Source organism: Lichenostomus cassidix, chromosome 5, assembly GCF_008360975.1.
Source record: "Lichenostomus cassidix isolate B80296 chromosome 5, HeHo_3.0, whole genome shotgun sequence".
NCBI classification, from domain to species: Eukaryota; Metazoa; Chordata; class Aves; order Passeriformes; family Meliphagidae; genus Lichenostomus; species Lichenostomus cassidix.
In genome coordinates this window covers 62,482,508-62,502,565 of record NC_139486.1, presented here as the reverse complement: position 1 = coordinate 62,502,565, position 20,058 = coordinate 62,482,508, and the positions used below count along the sequence as shown (strand labels likewise).

The 20,058-nt window shown below is 51.8% G+C and overlaps 2 protein-coding genes across 3 annotated transcripts in view; both read left to right on the top strand.

Moving 5' to 3' along the window:
- BAHD1 (bromo adjacent homology domain containing 1) overlaps positions 1 to 4,028 on the top strand; it is a 35,129-nt gene extending 31,101 nt beyond the window's left edge. Inside the window, exon 7 of one of the 2 annotated variants that reach the window (XM_085063466.1) lies at positions 1,016 to 4,028. In XM_085063466.1, the coding sequence (XP_084919592.1) occupies positions 1,016 to 1,205 (190 nt within the window). In that variant the 3' untranslated portion in view covers positions 1,206 to 4,028. The remainder of the gene's footprint in view (positions 1 to 1,015) is intronic. The other variant, XM_085063467.1, reaches the window with a different exon arrangement.
- An 11,279-nt stretch (positions 4,029 to 15,307) lies between these two features.
- On the top strand, positions 15,308 to 17,447 carry CHST14 (carbohydrate sulfotransferase 14). Its single transcript, XM_085063465.1, has one exon. The coding sequence runs from the start codon at positions 15,368 to 15,370 to the stop codon at positions 16,436 to 16,438; it is 1,071 nt and encodes a 356-aa protein (XP_084919591.1). The 5' UTR covers positions 15,308 to 15,367; the 3' UTR covers positions 16,439 to 17,447.
- Positions 17,448 to 20,058: the final 2,611 nt, after the last annotated feature.

The following is a 20,058-nucleotide window of genomic DNA, read 5'->3' as shown; positions in this document are numbered from 1 at the left end:
AAAAAACCCCAAGCAAACAAAAACATCCCAACCTAACCCCAACAATAACAAACCAAAATAAGGCAACCAGACAAAACCTCCCATCCCCAAGCTTTGGATCAAAGCAGTTCCTTTCCTTTCTAACACCTCAGTCCTTTGGAGCAGCTGCTGGCAGGAATTTTTTCATGCTTTTTGGGGTCAGGTCACCTTTGAGAGATGTTCCCTGAAGGCATCCTGAATTCTTTGTTTTCCTAGACATTGGTTCATGAATCTTTATTAGGGGCTAATTAACAAAAATGAGGCCAAAGCAGTAAAAACAAGGTGGTTAATTGCTGTCATCTTTGGTGCTGTATGATATCCACCAGTATGGAGATACAAACTTGTGCTGCTTCCTGCAGTTCTCCTTGGACAAAGCTTTGTCCTCCTTCACATTCCTCCCCTTCCCCTTATCCTCCAGCAGCCACAGTTGTATCTCCCAGCAGGACACAGGCAGCAGGAGTGGGAATGGGGTCATGGTCTGCAGCACAGGAAGGACATGGACCTGTTGGAGTGAGTCCAGAGGAGGCTGTCAGATTGATCTGGATGGAGTACCTCTCCTATAAGGAAAGGCTGACAGAATAGGGATTATTCATCCAGGAAAAGTGACCTGATTGCCCCTTCCAGTACCTGAAGGGAGCCTAGAGGAAAATGGCGAATAACTGTGTACAAGGGCCTGGAGTGCCAGGACAAGGGGAAATGGCTTCACACTACCAAGGGGCAGGGTTAGATGGGATATTAGAAATAAATTCTTCCCTGTGAGGGTGCAGAGGCCCTGGCACAGGTTGCCCAGAGAGGCTGTGGCTGCCCCTGGATCCCTGGCAGAGTCCAAGGCCAGGTTGGACAGGGCTTGGAGCAGGCTGGGATAGTAGAAGGTGGAACCTAGTGGAAGGTGTCCCTGCCCGTGGCAGGAGGTGGGACTGGATGGGCCTTAAGGTCCCTTCCAACCCAAATAATTCCAGGATTCTCTGATAACTCCTTCAATGTGATTGCCCTGCAGATTTTGTGCCTTGGCAAAGCGTCGAGTCGAAGGGATCCCGGGCAGGAAAACCATCATGGTCCCTCCCTCAGAGGAGTATTCCACCCCTCTGCACCGCAAGGTGCCCGAGGACACGGACCCCGAGCTGGTTTTCCTCTGTCGTCACGTCTACGACTTCAGGCACGGGCGCATCCTGAAGAACCCGCAGTAGCACAGCCCTCCGTCGGGGCGGCAGGATGGGCAGCACCATGGCCTGGGACACCTCTGCACTCTCCCCACCTCGTGCTGCTGCAGGTGGGAGCGCCCAGCGCTCCAGCCTGGGACTCAGGAGCGTGCCAGGAGCGGAGCCCGCGGAGGGAGGCAGCAGCTGAAAGCACAGCACTTCGTTAAAAGCATAAAATGAAAATATATACGTAAAAAATAAATATATGTATATAGATATAGGGATTTGCATAAGTAAATCTATATCTATATATGTATGTAGAGCTGCATCTGTTGGGAGGGTTTGCAGGGGATGAAAGCCAGGAAGCAGTGCAGAGCCATGGCTGGGGAAACGGTGGGAAGTGCAGGGGGGATGTGTTGGTGCAGCGTTGGTTGAGTGTGGCTGGGACAGTCGGTGGTTCTCAGGCCCTGAACTGAGTCCACGTCCTTGGCAGAGCGCAGGAGAGTCTCCTTGGTCCCACAGGACACACTGAGGATTCCCAGGGTGAGAGCTCCTTCAAAATACAGCTTTGGGAGCTGCCTGGGTGCAGTGGCCTTGTGCCATGCTTGGATAGGCATTGCTCCATCAGGGGAAGAGGTGACCCCTGTTCTCCCTGGTCTTTTCCCTGTCCTCCCCTCGCTGCTCTGTGATTCACCACCTGGACTAGGGCTTGCTGCCTGCTCCATGGTGGAGCAGGGGGAGCTGCCAGGGTCACAGGTGTTACACCCCAGTGCAGGGTTGGAGCTGGGGCTGTCCCAGGTGTCCTGACCAAGCCACAGGATCTCATGCCCCATTCCCAAAGCCCCAGTGCTCACCGGCACGCATCGCTCGGAAGCACGGAGCTCACAAAGTGGGCTCTGCTGGGGAGAACCATGTTTTCCCTTATGTTCCAAGTGTTGCTCTTCCTCTGATGGCTCAGAAGGGCCCTGGATTTTCTTTTTCTTCCCAGTTTGTTTCCTGTAATGTCGTTTACAGTCCCTGCTTATCCCCGTGTGTCTGCAGTGGGAAGAAGCCAGAGGGGAAAGTGGCAAACCCTTTTCTTGTGTGTTTTTGGCTTTTTAAAATTCCTTCCCCACATGACTGTCCCGATCCTGGGAGTGCTGTTGGAGCCATCAGCAGCCTCTCCCCCTCCAAACTCATCCCGGTGTCCGAGCAAGCTCACCAAAGTGGCTTTGTGGCTCCTGAAAGGACCTGAGCATCGGGAAAGGTTCGCATGGACCATGTGAGCCCTGCAGGTCCTGCCTCTTGCCTTACCTGTACAGATCCCAGACAGACCTTAGATCCCAGACAGACCTTAGCTTATCTCAATGCTATCTTGGAGTTATTCCCAAAGCAAACCAAAGGACAGTGTCACATCCTGGGGAGTCACTGCACCAAGCGGGGAGTCCAGCCTGACATTGCACTAACGTACAGCAGAACCGACCCCATGCCACCACCTTCCTGCTGGCTGGAGCCACTCACTGAAACGAGGGATCTGCATTCTCCCGGTCTTTTGGGGCTTCTGAACTTGTGTTCCAGGGTGGAAATGTCCATTCTGCTTTAATGTCCTATCAGTGGAAGCAGCATTCCCTGTACTCCCTGGGGATGCAGGGCTTGTCACCTTGCTCCCGTGGCTGCACGCCTGCCCGGCCTGGAGAGAAAACCCACGGCATCCAATTCCTTACGTGGAATAGTTCAGGCACACAGGAGTTCTCCAGAGATTTGCTCTACATACCAAAGAGGGGAACGTGTCCAGAGGTGATGGCTTGAGGGGATGACAAGGTCTGGCACCAGCAGGCATCTCCCTGCAGCTGGTGGATGATTCCTGCTGGAAAATTCCTGTTTATTCCCACCTGCGTAGCCCAGGGAGAACACCCAGCTCCAGGAAGGGGGATCCCAGGTGTGTGAGCAAGAATTGGCAGGTGAAGCATCTTCTCTCACTTATACCTCAAGATACTGTTGGTGTCAAAGGGATTGCCCAGATCTCTCCTGAACGATTCGCTTGGCACTGGGGGTCTCTTGGAATGATGTGGTCGGGCTGGTGGGGCTGTGTTGGGGTGGGAAGAGGTGGCACTTTGGGGACACTCGGATGAAGGGGTGCAAGGAGGCATTGGAGAACGTGCTCTCTGATGCTTCTGGGGGAGGATATGAAGTGGTTTTTCCCCGCAGCAGGGAGGGAGGATGCTGGAGAAGTGGAGCTGCTCCTGCCCATTACACAGAGGGAATGGCAGCTGCCCAGCTGGGGGGTCAGCAGAGCAGCTGCACCCTGCAGTGGGTGGAAGGTGATGGGAAGCCCTAAATCCACGTGTTTGGCTCCATGGGGACTCCTTTGCCCCCGAGCCTGAAGTGGGAGAGCTGCTGTGGCCACTTCCCCCTGGCACTGCCATCGGACATGGAATGCTGGAGACCCACTGGCCAGGTGAGCCTGAGCACTGCTGCAGCTGGGCCAGGGGTGAGAGCCAGCCTTGGAACCACAGTAACTCACTGAAATTCCTCCTTCTGCCTCCTCTCCCCCTGCTCCCACCTCGTCCTGGCTCTTCTCCAGGTAGCAGGAAAATTATCCTTGCCCTGTGTCCATAAAGGGCTCCGGTCCAGCTCCGGAGAGGACAAACCTGACTCTTCTCATGTTGAATCTGCTTCAGGCCATGAACATTGAGGTTCACATGGTTGCTGATGCTGTTGTGCAAACAGCATGTAAATGAACTGAAAAGTCTTATCCCTAATGAAAAGATTTCCTGCTTTTTTAATCTATTAGATATGGAAATATTTTTTGAAACTGAAAAATGCAGTTGGTAGAATTTAAATTGAAGCGTAATACATGTAAAATATATTTTAGTTGATAATTTTGTAAAATGCACTTTTTTGTGTCTCTTCCCTGGTTTCCCAGATCTGTATTTCATTGTTTACAGATGGAATGAGAACATTCCCTATTCCCTCCTTCTGTGAGAAAGATATATTAGAAGTAATTCTTAAAAAATAAATTTGAAAAATTGTATTGATTTAGAAAACAAACCAGTGCTGGACTGTTCTTCCCATTCTTGCCTGAACTTCCCACCTGGACCTTGTGGTTGCAGGACTTAGGAGTGCTTGGGAGCAGATTTGGGTGCTCAAGGCTGTGGGGTGAGCAATCTGTTGGGTTTTCCATGGAAATAGAGCAAGTAGCAGCAGGATAGGCAGGGATTGACTTATTTTTTTCAAATCTGCTCTTGACAGCCCCTGTCTGTGGAATATTTGAATCTCTGCTGTTCAGGCAGGGAAGGTGGTGGTGGCAGATCTTGTCTCAGCTAGGCTTTAGGAACTCTGAAGGAAGCATTTGTGAATGTTGCTTTGGAAAATCATCTTGCTTGGAGCGCTGTCTCTACCTGCTGCTGCCATCGGAGTGTCCCGGCCCTATGGCACCAAGTGCCACACACACCCCGAGGACAGCTCCAGCAACCAAGCCATCTACACAGACATCCCAAGTGGCCAGGAGGATTCCAAGGGGGAGAAGAACAGACAGGAATCAAATAACCGGCTTGGAATGGTGCAGTGAGGAGCAGGATAATGGGATCAGGAGTACCCGGTAGGAATGTGTGCAGCCACGCTCAGGTGAGAGCTGTCCAGGGCAGCTTGGGGTGTGAGGCTGAAGGCACAGGCAGGTGCAGGGGCATTGCAGGGGCTCCTGCACACTCATCCTCAGGGGGAGCAGCTCCTGTGGCCCCAGCCAGTGGCACAGCCATTCCCACACATTCCAGAGCCATGGCTCCTCTGGAGCTGTCCCGTAGGCTCTTCCTTGGCTTTCACAATTTCCACTCCCTGTTGAGATGCCCTGCTGCTTCCTGGGGCTGTGGCCCTTGCACACTTGGGGAAGGAGGGGATGAGTTCTGGGAACATCATGGGCAGAAGGAAGGAGTAATGTCTGACATGGGATCAGCTCCTAATAACTGAGAAGGGAGTGAGGGGCACATGTGGCTTGTGGGGTGAATGCAGATAGGGTGGGCATGGTGGAACTGCATCCATAACCTGCTTTGGATCCCAGCTGCATCCGAAATTTGCAGCATCTTCCACTCCCAGGTCACCTTGAGCAGGAGATTCTGAGATGGTCCCATCAGAGGAGCTGGGGCTGCTCAGTCCCTGTCCCCTTGCAGCCCTGCTGGCATCACACCTGTTCTTAAATTCCTGGTTGGATTTCTTCCTGGGATTAAGGATTTTGCTAGAGGATCCTTGCCTTTTCTTCCTGCTCCGTCTTGTCAGCACAGCTCCTCTCTGGGAGCTGCCGGAGGCACAGACCTGGAGAAGCAGATCAAACCAAGAGAATTCCTGAAAAAGGAAACCACCACAATGATGAAGGGAATTTGCTCCCAGTTTGCTCCCCGGAAAACTGGGAATTTTCCTCCCAGTGGGAGAAAGGAGCTCATCCAGGGACATTTACATTTGTGATCTGGTTTGGGGTCACTGAGCACAATATTCCCAGCCCTGGTATTTCTGCTGAAGAACCAATTTGAGATTTTCCAGTTGGATTTAATGGGACTTGGTTGCCGTCGGGAGCCATCAGTGATGTGGGTGCCAGAAATGATGTGGAACAGAAACCTGCCCCCTATGCATGGCCCACAGCCAGCTCCAGCCCTTATCCGGATGTGGAAGCTCCCTTGGAGAGTCTGTTGGAAAGACAACCAGGGAAAAGCTTTTCCATCCCTGCTCTTCCTGCATGGCGAGCCGTCACCAAAAGGATAATCTGTGGCGGGCTGAAAAGTTAGGATTAATGTCAAACAAAATTGGATTTACTGTAGAAATCTGCTACCCGAGGGAGACGTGCGGAGCTGTATCCGGCTCTCCTGGGTCTGAAATTCAGCAAACTGTTCTTGTATCATGGCTGATGCTGCCAGGAACGTCCTGCTGCCACCCTGACAGAGTCCTGATGGCCACAGGTTGTCCTTGGAGTCCCCCGTGCGTCAGGAAGGTGTGGGCTCACCAGCTGGGAAGCGTGAGGTGTGTGGCCATTGGAATCCCACCCGGCTTTCACCAGCTGGGCATCCCCTGGCAGGTTTTGATGACCAGCAGAGGTTCAGGTACCTGGCGGAGCCAACCTGCTGCATCCCATTTCCCTCATTTCCATGTTTGGTGTCTGAAGGTGTCCGAACCTTGGGGGAATTGCAGGGAGAAGGAGGCCCTTGGGGTGCTGGGAAGGAGCTGTTGGGGCTGTGGGCACTTCCAGAGGCTTTGGATAAGACTTGGGCACTGGGACGAGCACGCTGAGAGGGGTGGGAGATGTTCAAAAGTGGATCCTGACCTTCGGGAATTAATCCTTTGCGAGGCACAGCAGTTTCCTGCAGATTCAGGGATGCTGGTGTGGCTCTTTGTTCCGTTTTGGAGCAGCTCCTTTCGCCAGGGAAGGTGCCAGCTGGTCGCCTGGTGCTGCCCTGGGAGCCTTCTTGGGGCTTCCCCACCTCACTCCCCACATGTCCCAGCCAGCAGATCCCGAGCAGCATCCAGGACTGGCTGAAGTGTCTTCCCACCTGGAGCGAAAGCCACGAGCTCCCGCTTGCACTTAACTGCGGCTTTAGTGCCGCTAATGATAATTGGCTGTAATTGTGCCAAAATCGCTGCGAGCCAAGAGACGGAGCAGTTGGGACTGTCACATTAATGTGACAGAGCGCTCCGGCACCCGCCCAGCTCCGCCCCTGCCGGTGGATGAGCCATGCCGGGATCTGGGGCTGGATTTGTCCCATTGCTGGTGGCAGGACCAGCCCTGGCAGAGTTGGTGCTACCCAGGGAGAAGGGATACACATCCCTTTAACTCGGTGGCTCCAGGGACCTGAGCGTGGGCAATTCCTCATTTTACTGTGCCCTTCTCACCCCATCCATGTGGCATAAACACTTGCCTCGCTGAGCTGGGGGCTTGAGGGGAGATCATGGATAAATGCTCACTAATCCCTGCGTGCCAGCGTTGGCTCTGCTGCTCCAAGTGCTGCAGTGGCAGCACAGGGAGCCCTCGGATCCACTGGCACAAGCTCCATCCATGGGAAAGCAGCCGCAGCCTGGCAGAGCCACTCTTGGAATGGCTCCTGCACTGACTGTGTCACTTGAAGCTGAATAAAAATGAGCTTGTTCTTCTCCAGCTGCTGCTCCTGTGGTGGCTGCATCCCTGTGCCCAAAACCTCGGGGTCCTGGAGCACCAGTGCATGGAGCTGTTTTTCAGGAAGCATCAAACTGGACATTCCTGGAGGCTGTTTCCCGCAGTAAAGCCCTAGGCAGAGAGGTAATTCCCATCTGGCCCTCGGGAATGGAGCTGTGCTGAGAGACCACATGGGGACTGGCCAGGACTGCACAGCTCCAGCATCCTGCAAAATGCCAAAATCCAGCTAAATCACCCATTGATACATCAATTTTCCTTAAATTCCAAACACCAGCCTGGAACATGTTGAGAACTCTGCAGGGCCACTGGGAATGGTGCTGGGCAGCATGAGAGATTGAAGCCAAAAGTAGGGAAAAAAAGAAAACAATGAGCCCAGAAATGAGGGGAACACAGGAGGAGTGAGGTGACTCCTTCTGCTGCCCGGTGCACCAGGAAGGCATCCAGCCTCTATCCATGTGTTCCACAGGGGATGGGACTCACCGGGGCAGGGTGAAGTTGTGGCATGGGGCTCAGTGCCGGCCTTGGGGCTGTAATTAACAGTGGGAGATGGTGATTAATAACTGGAGATGGTATCAAGGGGATACCTGATCGGGGATGGAGCTGAGGGTCTGGCACAGAGTGAGGGGTCTGTCGGAGCACGGCGTTGCCATAGGGATCCGACAGCTTCTCCGTCAGAGCCTCCGGTGAGAGCAGTTAATCTGTTTTTTAGAGGAAAGGATATTTAATAAAGGGAACCATTTAAACTGGATTTACAAGGCTCGCTGAATGGAGGCCCCATTTATTCCGTGACTTCATATTTAATTTTAATATCTCTATAAACCTCTCCGGAGTGTTCTGCGCAAACAAGCCGAGGCGGAGCGGTTCGACCGCCCAGTGATTCTTAAAAGAAAATCAATTTAACAGGGCTGGAAAAAACCTGCCTCTCCAGGAATATTCTTCCGCTTTCAGAAGGAGCACCGGAATAGCTGTGTTAGAAAACAACAAACAAGCTGTTCTGATGGAGAGGGATTTTTGAAAGGATATGGAGCAAAGCGGGGTTGGGAGCCTCCTCAGCGAGCCAGGTTGTTGGGAATTTGCTTTGTTGCTGTGCTTTCTCCACACTCATAAATTATGTAATTAATAATCATGTCACTTCATCAATAATCCATCTTTTTTTGTAGCTGTGCTCGCTGCTGTTCCTGTGCTGCTGCCTGAGCAGGGATGCAGTGACTGTACAAAGTCCATAGGAAAGCTGGGATAGGGATGATGGCACCTGGCAGCATTTAGCACTCCCTAAATGAGAAAAGCACAGGAAGGCAGCCAGATTTCCCACGAGGAAGCAGTTTGTGACTGTTCCCAGAGCGTTTCTGCTTCCCGCACTGGGAATGCCATGGTTTTGGAAGAATCAAGTCCTCTGGGAAAAGCTGGTGCGAAAACTCCCTTCTTCCTCTGCAGGAGGTAAGCTCTCCTGCTCCTCAGCACCTGGCTCAGGGCACAGAGCAAATTCCCTGGGGTTCCTTTGTCCCTGGAACATCTCATTTTTCTTTCTTTTTAATACGTGGGTAGGGATTGTGCCACACAAAGCTGGCTCCAGTTTCTCCCTCACCTTTTGGGTGGTCCCTGAGCCCAGATTTAAGGAGCAGAGCAGGTGCCCCTGGCCATCACATCCCAGTCAGCCCATGCAGTGGTTTGTGCTCTCAGATCACAGAATGTTCCCTCACCTCTGCTTAGTCCCTTTTTCCTTCTACACAAATGAAGCCCCAGCAGGAAACAGCATCCTCTGCTCTCCTGGGCCACGGGGAAGGTTTTTTCAAGGAGGGGACTCTGGACTGTTCAGAATGAGAGTGATTTAGCAATTAGATATTCCTCCCTGACCCAGCCTGCGGGATGTTTCTCCCTATCACAGCCAGAGATCCATGAGTGGGGTTGGATTCATACCACATCAGATAATTAGTCTATAAAAAGGGAATTATGTGGCACATTAACGAGCACGGTTGGGTTTTGTTCTCATCTCCCCGTGAAATGAAAGCTGGGATTCGCCGTGGGAATTGACTTCCCAAAGGGATCTCCCTGTCTCAGGAACATGATGTCCCAAAAGCAGCCCCACGGATGAGTGTGGGTCAGGAAACCAGAATCCAAACAGGCAGCAGCTCCCCATTTCCAAGGGCAGACCCCTTCCTCCCAACCCATTTTTTTCCTCATATTTGAGCAAATTTTCTTGTAATTTAACTTTCTTAATTAGTTTTCTTCTAAAATCTGGAAATAATGCAAGTTCTTTTTATGGATAGAGGGTGGGGGGGAAATCCCTTTTCATCACTCTTTAACAGCAAGCCTCAGTGTTCCATGGTCCAGAGCAAGAGGAGGCACAAACTGACTGATTTATTTAATTCTTCCTGATGTTTATTTTAAATTAATCCTGTTGGGACAGATGTCAGGCCAGAATCCTTGCTGGAGTCACTTCTGTTCTTTGATCTAATTAACAATGCCTTGTGTTTTATAATAACTCATTTTTCTAATAATTAATTTTTCATGAGGGATGGGATTCACTTGCTCTTTGACTTTCCCTAGATCCTGAGTTTCCTCCCTCATTTTTCTTCCCTTCAATGCTTATTTTCCAAACCACCTTGATGCTGATGCATTTCAGGCTTGAAAACACTGGAAATAACTTTCCAGATATGCTTCATTTAGAGAAAATTTCAGATTAATCATACATGTTTATTCATAAAAGCACCAGTAGGATCCTGCTGCGCACACCCAGGGAATTTAACATGGAAAAACAAATGGAGTGTGTGCATCAGTAATAATAAAATAGGAATGATGCTGCCATGATTCATTGGCTCAGGATTTCCGACTGGAATTTACAGTGGGCTTGATGATAAACCCTCAGACTTTCCTTGGGGAGTGCCTCTGGAATACTCAGGAAAACGATTTTCAGGGATTACACAGCAATTTAAATAACATGCTGCCCAGGATGGCCTGAAGGCACAAAACTTCCCCTTCCTATAAAATCCAGATTATGCTCGGAAAACCATATCGAGAAGAACAAGAAAAAAAAAAATCAGAATATTGAGAAGTTTTCCCCACTACCACAACTGAAGATAGGACCTGATGATCTTGGAGGCCTTTTCCAAGGTAAATGCTTCTGGGATTCTGTGAGTCAGCCAGCCTGGACTCCACACAGATGGCACCATTCCTCCCATGTCTTATTTATCCCTCCAGGATAAATTTTGCCATGTTTCCAGACAGATCCCCTCTCGTTCAGCTTATCCCCAAAACCTCCCAGCACCCATTCACCCCCAGTCTCCAGTATTCCCCTCAAACAGTTTTCCTGGAGCAAAGCATGTCCTTCACAGGCCATCACCACTCCTAGTACTTGGAAGGATGTAACAAACCTAAACAGGGCTCAGGCAAATGTGTCTTTATGAGACCCTTTCCTTTTTTTTTTTTTGCCTTGGGAACAATGATTTCTGGCATCAGGGATGAGCTGCTGCAGGTTTTGGAGGTGTTGGAGCAGATTCAGTCCTTATCATGCTGCCTGTGAAACCACAAAAACATTAATTGGCTACAAATTCCAGCAGGAACTCCACACACACAGAGTCACGACTTCATTAGAGCCCCTCAGGAGCCGCCTGGGAGCCTCGGGAAACTCCGTGTAAAGAGCAGCTGATAGACCCGGAACGAGTTAAGAGACTTGGAGACTCTCCTGCGACACAGGTCTGGGAGCTGTGTTGGATTTAGTGTGTGTTTGCACTGAGCACTGGTGGTAAAACCCCGGCTGGCTGCGACTGCGAGATGTCTGTGTGCATCCAGCAGCCCTGGGCTCGGAGGGATCAGAGATGGGTCAGCAGGAGGGTAAAGGGTGCAGCAGGGCAGTTGTGGCTGTTACTTAAAATCGGACACGCTCAGCCTGGCAATGGGCTTTGGATGTCAACCTGATTTTGGGGGGGAAGGTCTGGGAGCAGGAGAATAGCCGGGAGAGCTGTGCCCGAGCTGCTGTCCCCGCTGCGCTGGCGCCTGCGGTACTGCTGACCTCGCTCCGACCTCGGGCGCAGCTGGAGCGTGGGGAGGGTGTGACAGCCCTGCACTGCTCGGGGAGCCTGGATCCGGGGGGATGTGTGTCCATCCACGGCTGCCAGCCCTGCTCCTGCCTGCCCCGCAGGCATGGGGATCTGTCTGTGCCACCCCCGGCGCTGGGATGCGCCCTGCCTCGCTCCCTGCGCCCTCACCCCAAATCCAAGGGGCAAGAGCTGGCACGGCCTCTGCTGGGCGAGTGTGCCTGGTGGTTCTCCTGGCGCTGAGGAGCTGCAGCTCCCAGGATGGCTCCATCCCGAAGCAATGCCACAGTCCAGCAGACCAGAGGGAGTGGAATGGAGCTCAGCATGAGGAACTGAGGAAGGAACTGAGTTTGGAGTTAAGGCGCCGAGCTCAGAGCAAGGTCTTTGCAAGACCAGCCAACTGCATAGCAGTGAATTTATAACCAGATCCTTCCACACAAAGTTTTCCTTGAAAACAGTGATTTTAGTGTTGTGAGCGAACCTATCATGACCATCTCCTCAGAATGACTCAGTGTATTCATCCAGAGTGTTTGACTTTGTTTAAAAAGGCTTTTTTCCCCAGAGATAAGAAACTCCGCCTCGGCAGTGAGCTGATTGTGGAGTGGCTTCTGTGCTTATCCCCTTGGATAAGAGGCTTTATTATACCAAATTACGGGATAATCTCTGGACATGCAGCCACAGCATCGGATCTCTTCTCCTTTGCTTGTTTTACTTTTTGATCCAGAGCTGCTCAAACCAATCCAGGGGGTCTCCTCTGCTGGGAATCACCCTCCTGGTTCTTGTCCGGGAAGCTGGCGTGGGCCCAAACTGATGTTTTTTAAAGAAACCTTCTTTCTCTCGCTCAGCTTTTCCAGAGGCCTCACCCGTTTGTCCTTTTTGCAGTTCTTCAGACCAAAATAAATATCTGATCTCACCCCAAAGGCCAGCAGGGCGTTTGTGATGACATCAGTGTCCAGCCTCACTCCGAGCTGGAAGGACAGGAGTGTCCCTCACTCTTCCTCTCCATCCCCTCTGGGAACTGGCCTTTTCCTTGTCACACCGACACAGATTCCTGATTTCTGACAGCCAAGGTGAGTTCTGCAGCCTTGCTTAAACCTGTGTGTGCATAAATGCTGCTGGGAGACTGGCTCAGTGTAATGCAGTTGATATTATAATGTAATATTATAGTAGTAATGTATTTTAATGTTTTTCTGCTCATGTGAGTAAACAGTGAAGAAAAGGCCCAGATATTTACCGTTCCAGTTACCCAGGGTGGAGGTTGTGGTGCTCTTAAGGTGAATATTGGGGGTTGGAGACATCCTGAAGAGGGCTGTTACAAAAATCCTCCTTTTGTACCTGTAAGTGGGAGTTTTAGGGATGAGGCTGTGCTCCAGCCCCTGGTAGTGGTTCATGCTGAGGCCTGGCAGAGCATTTCCCTGGGAAGGGTTGTGTGGGTTTCCCTTCTCCTGCAGAAGAGAGAACCAAACCCTTCCAACACCATGGTGTGTTGTATAAACTCATAGCAAACCACAGCAGCCTGAAGCTGGGTCTCCTCAGTGACATTTTATTTGCTAAATGTGCTTTTTCTGAAGGGACAGATCTGCCTGGGAAATACATTCCCATCGTTTTGCACATTCTGAACGTGATGTGGCTTTTAACTGCTTTGGAAACCAAATTACTGCTCACTCTGGGTGTTAATGAGGCACACTGAGTGTAACCACAATTAATTTTCCTCGGTGACACAGGGTTTAGCCCTGCAAACCAGCCTCTGAACCCTGTATTTGCTCAGCTGTGCTGTTCCTATAGAGACTCTGCATCCTACCCCATACCTGTGCTCTTCAGACCAGCCCTTAAATCCAAGTTTTCTTTGGAAAATAGCCCCACTGACCTCGTGGGCAGTCTCCTATTTGTATTTCCAGAATGACTGGGTTATCCTGTGTAACTGCTCCTGACCTAGAGGTTTTAGTGGGGAATATGAACAAAAAGGGATGAGTGGTGCCAGACTAACATGCCTTTGAAAAGGTAAAAATTCCCCTTGGCTGCTTCAGAGTTTGCTGCAATCAGGCTTTTTCTCCAGGAGGAGGGATTGATTTTTGTCTCGGTGACACGGATTATATATGTTGGCACGGCTTCAGTTTGGGCTGGTGTTGAGATCAGATCAGGACCTGCCCTCTGAAATGAGAGCAGGAATCTGATAACACCTCGTGTGTGCAGCTTTGCTGGTGGCAGGGTCGGATATCCGTCTCTTCCCAGAGCTAATGCTGTATTTACATCCAAATAAAACCGGGAAATGTGCAATAATCTAGCTGCAGGCTCTCGTGCTCTGCTCCAAGTGCTTTGTCTGCCTTGGCTGACAAAACGCTCTTGGCTCCCGATCAAAGGAAACTAAGTGGAAGCTGGTTTTCTCTTGATGTTAAGAAAGCTCCTGACAGAGAGTCCCTGCAAGGCTGGTTAAGAGCCCAGGCCCCGTGCTAGGCTTGGGGAAACTCATTGAGGGAAAATGCAGAGAACAATAGAAGTGGGGAATGATTTGGGAAAGGGCTCTCTGAGGAAATGCCATCCTGAGGCTGGGTTAGTGCCACAGGCATCCAGGAGATGGCCTGAAGCAGCAGCCGAGCTGCTGGGGTCATTCACAGGGGTGGTTTGGGGAGAATGGAAATGTGTTGGAAAATCCCATCCTCTGGCTCTCGGGTGGTGGGAAAAATCCCATCCTCTCAGCTCAGCAGGCAGCCAGTGTCTGCTCCTCCTCCAGGTGCTAAACCTGTGCAGGAATTATGGAATTATATAAAGTGGGGCACAATGCCCAGTTATGGTTAGTTCAGCCTGGTGTTGCAGAAAGCATCCATTATCACCACACAAGGCCACCAAAACGCTGGAATGTGAACTGTGCTGCTGGCAGTGCCTGGAACCTCGGAGCAAACCTGGTGGGCTGTTTGAAAACACATTTAAATGTGTGTTGGGATGAGGGCAGTGTGAGGGGGGCTTACACCTGACTGACATCCTGACATGTCCAGGTGCTGGTGGGGATCCCATGGACAGCTCTGGACTCATTCCACAGGAAGGATTAGTGGGAGTCAGTCCTATGAGGAGCAGCTGAGGGAGCTGGGGTGCTCAGCCTGGAGAAACAGAGGCTCTCCACACTCTCCACAACTCCCTGACAGGAGGGTGCAGCCGAGTGGGGGTCAGGTTCTGCTCCCAGGGAACAAGGGACAGGAGATGAAATCACCTCATGTTGCACCAGGGGAGGGCCAGGTTGGACATCAGGAGGAATTTTTTCATGGGGAGTGGTGTCAAGGCATTGGAAGGGGCTGCCCAGGGACGTGGTGGAGTCCCTATCCCTGAAGGTGTCCAAGGAAGGACTGGACATGGCACTCAGTGCTCTGGGCTGAGTGACAAGGTAGGGATTTGGCACAGCTTGGATTTGATGGCCTTGGAGGTCATCAAATCACTTTTCCAACCTAAATGATTCTGTGATTAGAGGGATCAGTCAGCTTTGCTCTGGAGGCAGACTGGGAGAGCAGGGGGTGTTCAGCCTGGAGAAAACTCCAGGGTGACCTTAGAGCCCTTTCCAGTGCCTAAAGGGGTTCCAGGAGAACTGGAGAGGGACCTGGGACAAAGGATAGAGGGACAGGACAAGGGGGAATGGCTTCCCACTGCCAGAGGGCAGGGTTAGATAGGATATTGGGTAGAAATTCTTGGCTCTGAGGGTGGTGAGGTCCTGGCACAGGCTGCCCAGAGATGCTGCGGCTGCCCCACCTCCGCAAGCGTTTGAAGCCCTGTTGGACGCGGCTTGGAGCTACGCGGCTGGCAGGTGCGGCTGGAAGGTGCGGCTGGAAGGTGTGGCTGCCCACGGCAGAGGGTGGCAGCGGCTGGGCAGCGAGCTCCCCTGCCCCACTGTCACCCGCGGCTCGGCGCTCCCCGCCGCAGGGCCCCGCCGGGGCGGGCTCAGAGCGGGGCGGTCCCGCCGCCTCTTCCGCCCCTCGCCGTCACCGCGCCCGCCCCGCCCCGCCGAGCCCGGCCCCCCCTAGCCCCGGCCGAGCCGGCCCGGCCCGGGAGCCCCGGCCATGCAGCTCCGCGGCCCCGCCGAGCCCCGCCGGGCGGTCCCGCCGGGCCTCAGCCGGGCGCGCTCCCGGGGCGCGGCGGGCGCGGCGCTGCTGCCCTCCATGCTGATGTTCGGCGTCATCCTGGCCTCCAGCGGGCTCCTCCTCATGATCGAGCGCGGCATCCTCGCCCAGGTCGGGCCGCCGCCGCCGCACCCTCCGGCGGGGCCATCGCGGCGGGACGGGCGGGACTCGCCGGCGGAGCTGGAGCTGGAGGTGCTGCGGGACACGCGGAACCGCACCATCCGCGCCCTGTGCGGGCAGCGCTCCATGCCCCGCACCGTCTGGGAGCTGCCGCCCGGGCAGCGCCGCACGGTGCTCCGGCACCTCCTGGTCAGCGACAAGTACCGCTTCCTCTACTGCTACGTGCCCAAGGTGGCCTGCTCCAACTGGAAGCGCATCCTCAAGGTGCTGGACGGCGCGCTGGAGAGCGTGGACGTGCGGGGCAAGATGGACCACAAGAGCGACCTGGTGTTCCTGGGCGACATGAAGCCCGAGGAGATCAGCTACCGCCTGAAGCACTACTACAAGTTCCTCTTCGTGCGGAACCCCATGGAGAGGCTGCTCTCGGCCTACCGCAACAAGTTCGGGGAGATCAAGGAGTACCAGCAGAAGTACGGCGTGGAGATCGTGCGGCGCTACCGCAAGAACGCGGGGAACTCGGCGGGCGACGACGTGACCTTCTCCGAGTTCCTGCAGTACCTGCTGGACGAGGACGCGGAGCGCATGAACGAGCACTGGATGCCCATCTACAACCTGTGCCAGCCCTGCGCCGTCAGGTACGACTTCATCGGCTCCTACGAGCGCCTGCACGCCGATGCCACCCACGTCCTGGAGCACATCCAGGCTCCTTCCTTCGTGCGCTTCCCGGAGCGCCAGGCGTGGTACAAGCCCGTCACGGCCGAGACGCTGCACTACCACCTGTGCAACACCCAGCGCCGCCTGGTCAGAGAGCTCCTGCCCAAATACATCCTGGACTTCTCCCTCTTCGCCTACCCGCTGCCCAACATCACCGCCGAGTTCTGCAGGCAGTGAGCCGCTCCTGCGGGAGTTCTGCCTCGGCTGCAAGGATTTGCTCGCACAGCCCTCGGCGCTGTGTGGAGCACACTCCTCTATGCATTATTTCCTAGTTTTCTACTTTGCAATCACTGTTTATATAAAATACTCGCTGCTGCCTTTGCTACTAGGATCCTTTTTGTACCTCTCTGACTTTCCTGCCTACATTCACTGCTGGCTCGAGCACAGTAGCTTTTGTATCTCTATTTTGCTCTAAATCCTTTTTCTATGGCACAACGTGGAAAACTCCTGTAAGGAATCGGTGAAATTTATATATTTTAAGAATTTTTCTTCCTTTTCTGGATTTTGTACTAAATGTTGGTTGAATTGAGACCATAACATGGCAGTCGATGCACTAAAAATTAGTGCTGTAAACTGGTCCTGTGTGGGTTGTGGGTATAAGTGTAAAAAAAAAGTTTTTTATAAACCAGGCCACATTTATCCATTACTTTCTCATCGTAGATGGTACTTTAATGAGGCTGGTCATTTTTTTCTGTGTCAGTAGTACCTCTGGTTTTGATTATTATTATTATTATTATTTACCATTGAAATATAACTAGGGATAGGATAATACCCCCTTTTGGGGTGATTTTGAAAGTACAACTATTTACCCAACATCATGTGTCAGATGCAGTATCAAGCCATCATACTTTGCTCTTTTCTCTGAATTGAAGCAATACAGACTTGGCATAAGATCAAAGGCCATCCTGGTCCTTAGGATGGAAAATAAATCCCACAGGCCACATGCCAGCACACAGCCTCATGGGTCCCTGCGTGGAAACCACTGTGCAAAACCCCTTTCTGCAGCCATGTTTGAAACAATGGCAATTTGGGGATTAATTCTCCCTCCATTAATAGCTGTGCACACCCTTTTTCTAGCTCTTATATTTAATTATGGCTCTGAAGTCATAAAAGTTTGGGAGATAACGCAGGATGTTGTTCCTGGGAGGCTGTGTCCTCATTTCTAATAAAGTTTTTATATGAATTAGCCTGTTGGTGCTTTTCTTCGGGATTTTCCAAGTGTCCTTGGAGAGGCCTCTGCCCCTCATGCTGAGGCACAACACAAAGGTGTGATAAATTGGTTGTTCTTGTCGTGATTAATTAATGTTTTAACTGCCAGAGCAGCAGTAACACATGGAGAAGGGACACATCAGAGCCGAATGCATTACAGGACATAGGGAAATGGGATGAAAAGCAGCAAAATGAGCTCCTAATTGCTGTGGAGTTGGTACAAAGTGGTAGGGATGGGTTATGGTGCTGGCAGCTCCCTGAGATTCCTCTCTTCATTTTCCTTCCTGCCTTTGAAGGGATTTTCCTCAGGATTGTCACATTTTCTGCAGAAAGGGCATGAAGCTGCATCCTGGCCCACTCTTGGGGTGAGTAGCCAAGGACAGTTTGGGCTGAGGGATTTTTACCTTTGCTGAGGGGGTCATGCCTGAGTTTGAGGGCAATGGTTTGTGGGTTTGGGCTCCTGGCTGTGTCCTGGATCTGTGGGCACTGGATCCCAGGCAAAAAATGGGTCAGAAATTGGCCTTGCTCTCCTCGTGCCTGCAGTGAGATCAGCAGGATTCCTGTCTTCCCCAGGGGTTTTGGTGCTCAGTGAGCACCCAGGTGGAAGAGCTGGAGATCCATCCTGTCCTTCAGCCAAAGGCATCAGATCAGCAGGAGCAGGATTTTGTTTTGCAAACCAGGTGCTGCTGGGGGGGTTGGCTGAGCTGTAATTCAGCCTGACCTCCAGGTCTCCCTAACTAGGAATAAGTTGGTGAGACTTTTCTATCTTTGCTTCTGGGAACATTTTCTGCTTGTTTGGTGATTTGGTTTTTAATTAGATGTTTATTTCTCAGTAGTTTTAAAGATTTATGCTGCTTGTTTGTTTATCTGCTGCAGCTTCTGTTCTCCATATTAAATTTCTGTCTCTTGTCCCCTTAATCAAATTTAATGTGCACAGGATTTTGCTTTTCTTTCTCTCAGTCCTTTTCTGGGCATCACTGATCATCCTCTTCTCTTTAAATAAAGCAAGCTGGCTCCCACCCCCTTGTACCTTCCTGTGAGGAGGATTTTAATGCAGGTAGAGCCTTGTAGCTTGGGCAGGAGTTTGTCAGCAGGTCAGCAAAAATGAGAAATCCATCAGGTTTCCATTACTTGGCTTTCATTTTATCTGTGGCCAATGGTACAATTCTCCATGGCAGCTTTGGACAAGTAGAATGAAAAAAAAAATCAGCTCCCTCTGCAGCTGTATAATTTCTTTCCTTTGTCAGGTGTTTCTCCAGGGTGGAATAAATCAGGAGGAGATTCCAGAGCTGACAGCAGGCGCTGGAAGTGAGAGGTGCAGAGCAGGATGCAGCCAGCCCCTGGAGCACAGGGAAAGGGGTGATGGCTGCAGGAGCAGGGAGGAATGGAGCTCAGCTACAAACAAGGAGGAAAACACAAAGTTATGAACTGGTTTGGATCTGTTCCAGTCTGGCACCTCCTTTCCCCACCTTTCCATCCCTACACATTGCAGTTATCCCACAGAATCAAAAGGGGATCTTCCCTCTTTTGAGCTCTCTTTTAATCCTCTCTTTAATCCTGATTTCTGCACTGAATGCCCCAAACCTCCCCAAGTGAACAAACCCAAGGTTTTGGCACTGGGGTTTGTCCTTTCTTTTTCCTCACTTGCTTATCCCAGTTTTGTGCTGGTAAATCCCATCCCTGATCCCCCTGTCCTCGTGTTCTCCCTGTAGAGCCCTGTCCAGGGATGTGGAGACACCCCAACAGGTTAATTCCACCTTGTGGCACAGAAACCTTCTGATTCCCCCTAAAGTACCACAAAGTTACTGTGTTTTAATTTGTCATTAGTCACTTTTTCTGCTCAATTTTTGGAATTTGGAGCTGATTTGGTATTCACCTGCGGACCAGGGAGCGGGACAGGGTTAGGAACTTTTGCTGTTTCAAAAATCTCACTTCACATGTCATCCTCTTTCCTAGTTCCAACATTACACCTGCAAAGCTTCATTCCAGCTGATCCAAACCCCAAGCTGTTGGCTTTTGGGCATGTGACTCTGGGGAGGGCTTTGGAACATGTTCCCTCTGGTCCCCAGGCTCAGCTCGCGTTGTACATCAGGTTTCTCCTCTTTCCTGTGGATTTTGCAGGAATAACCAACTTCCTGGCCAGGCAGTGGGGCTGAAATAAAGGCATTAAGGCTGCCAGTCACCACGTTGGCTGGTAGCCATGACCCTGGATCTAGCAGGGATAAAGCTTCGGGAAAGGCGGCGAAGGCAAGCGGTGCCAGGATGGCTGCTCTGCCGCCTGCAGACAGCATCACACCAGCCTGGCTCCTGCTCCTCCTGGCTCCCAGCCTGGCTCCTGCTGCACGAGAGTCACCATGGGCTGTGGGGCATCCTTTGAGCATGAACATCCTTGGGGTGTTCCTTCTCTCACAGGCAGGATTTTGAAAGAGCAGAAAGAAAGCATCGCTGGTGGGTCTATTGTGTGTAGAGATATTTTGGTACTTGTAGAATCCCAGAATTGGTTTGGGTTGGAAGGGACCTTGAAGATCATCAAGTTCCAACCCCCTGCCGTGGGTGGGTTTGAGAGAGTGTCAGGCCCATCCCTGGAC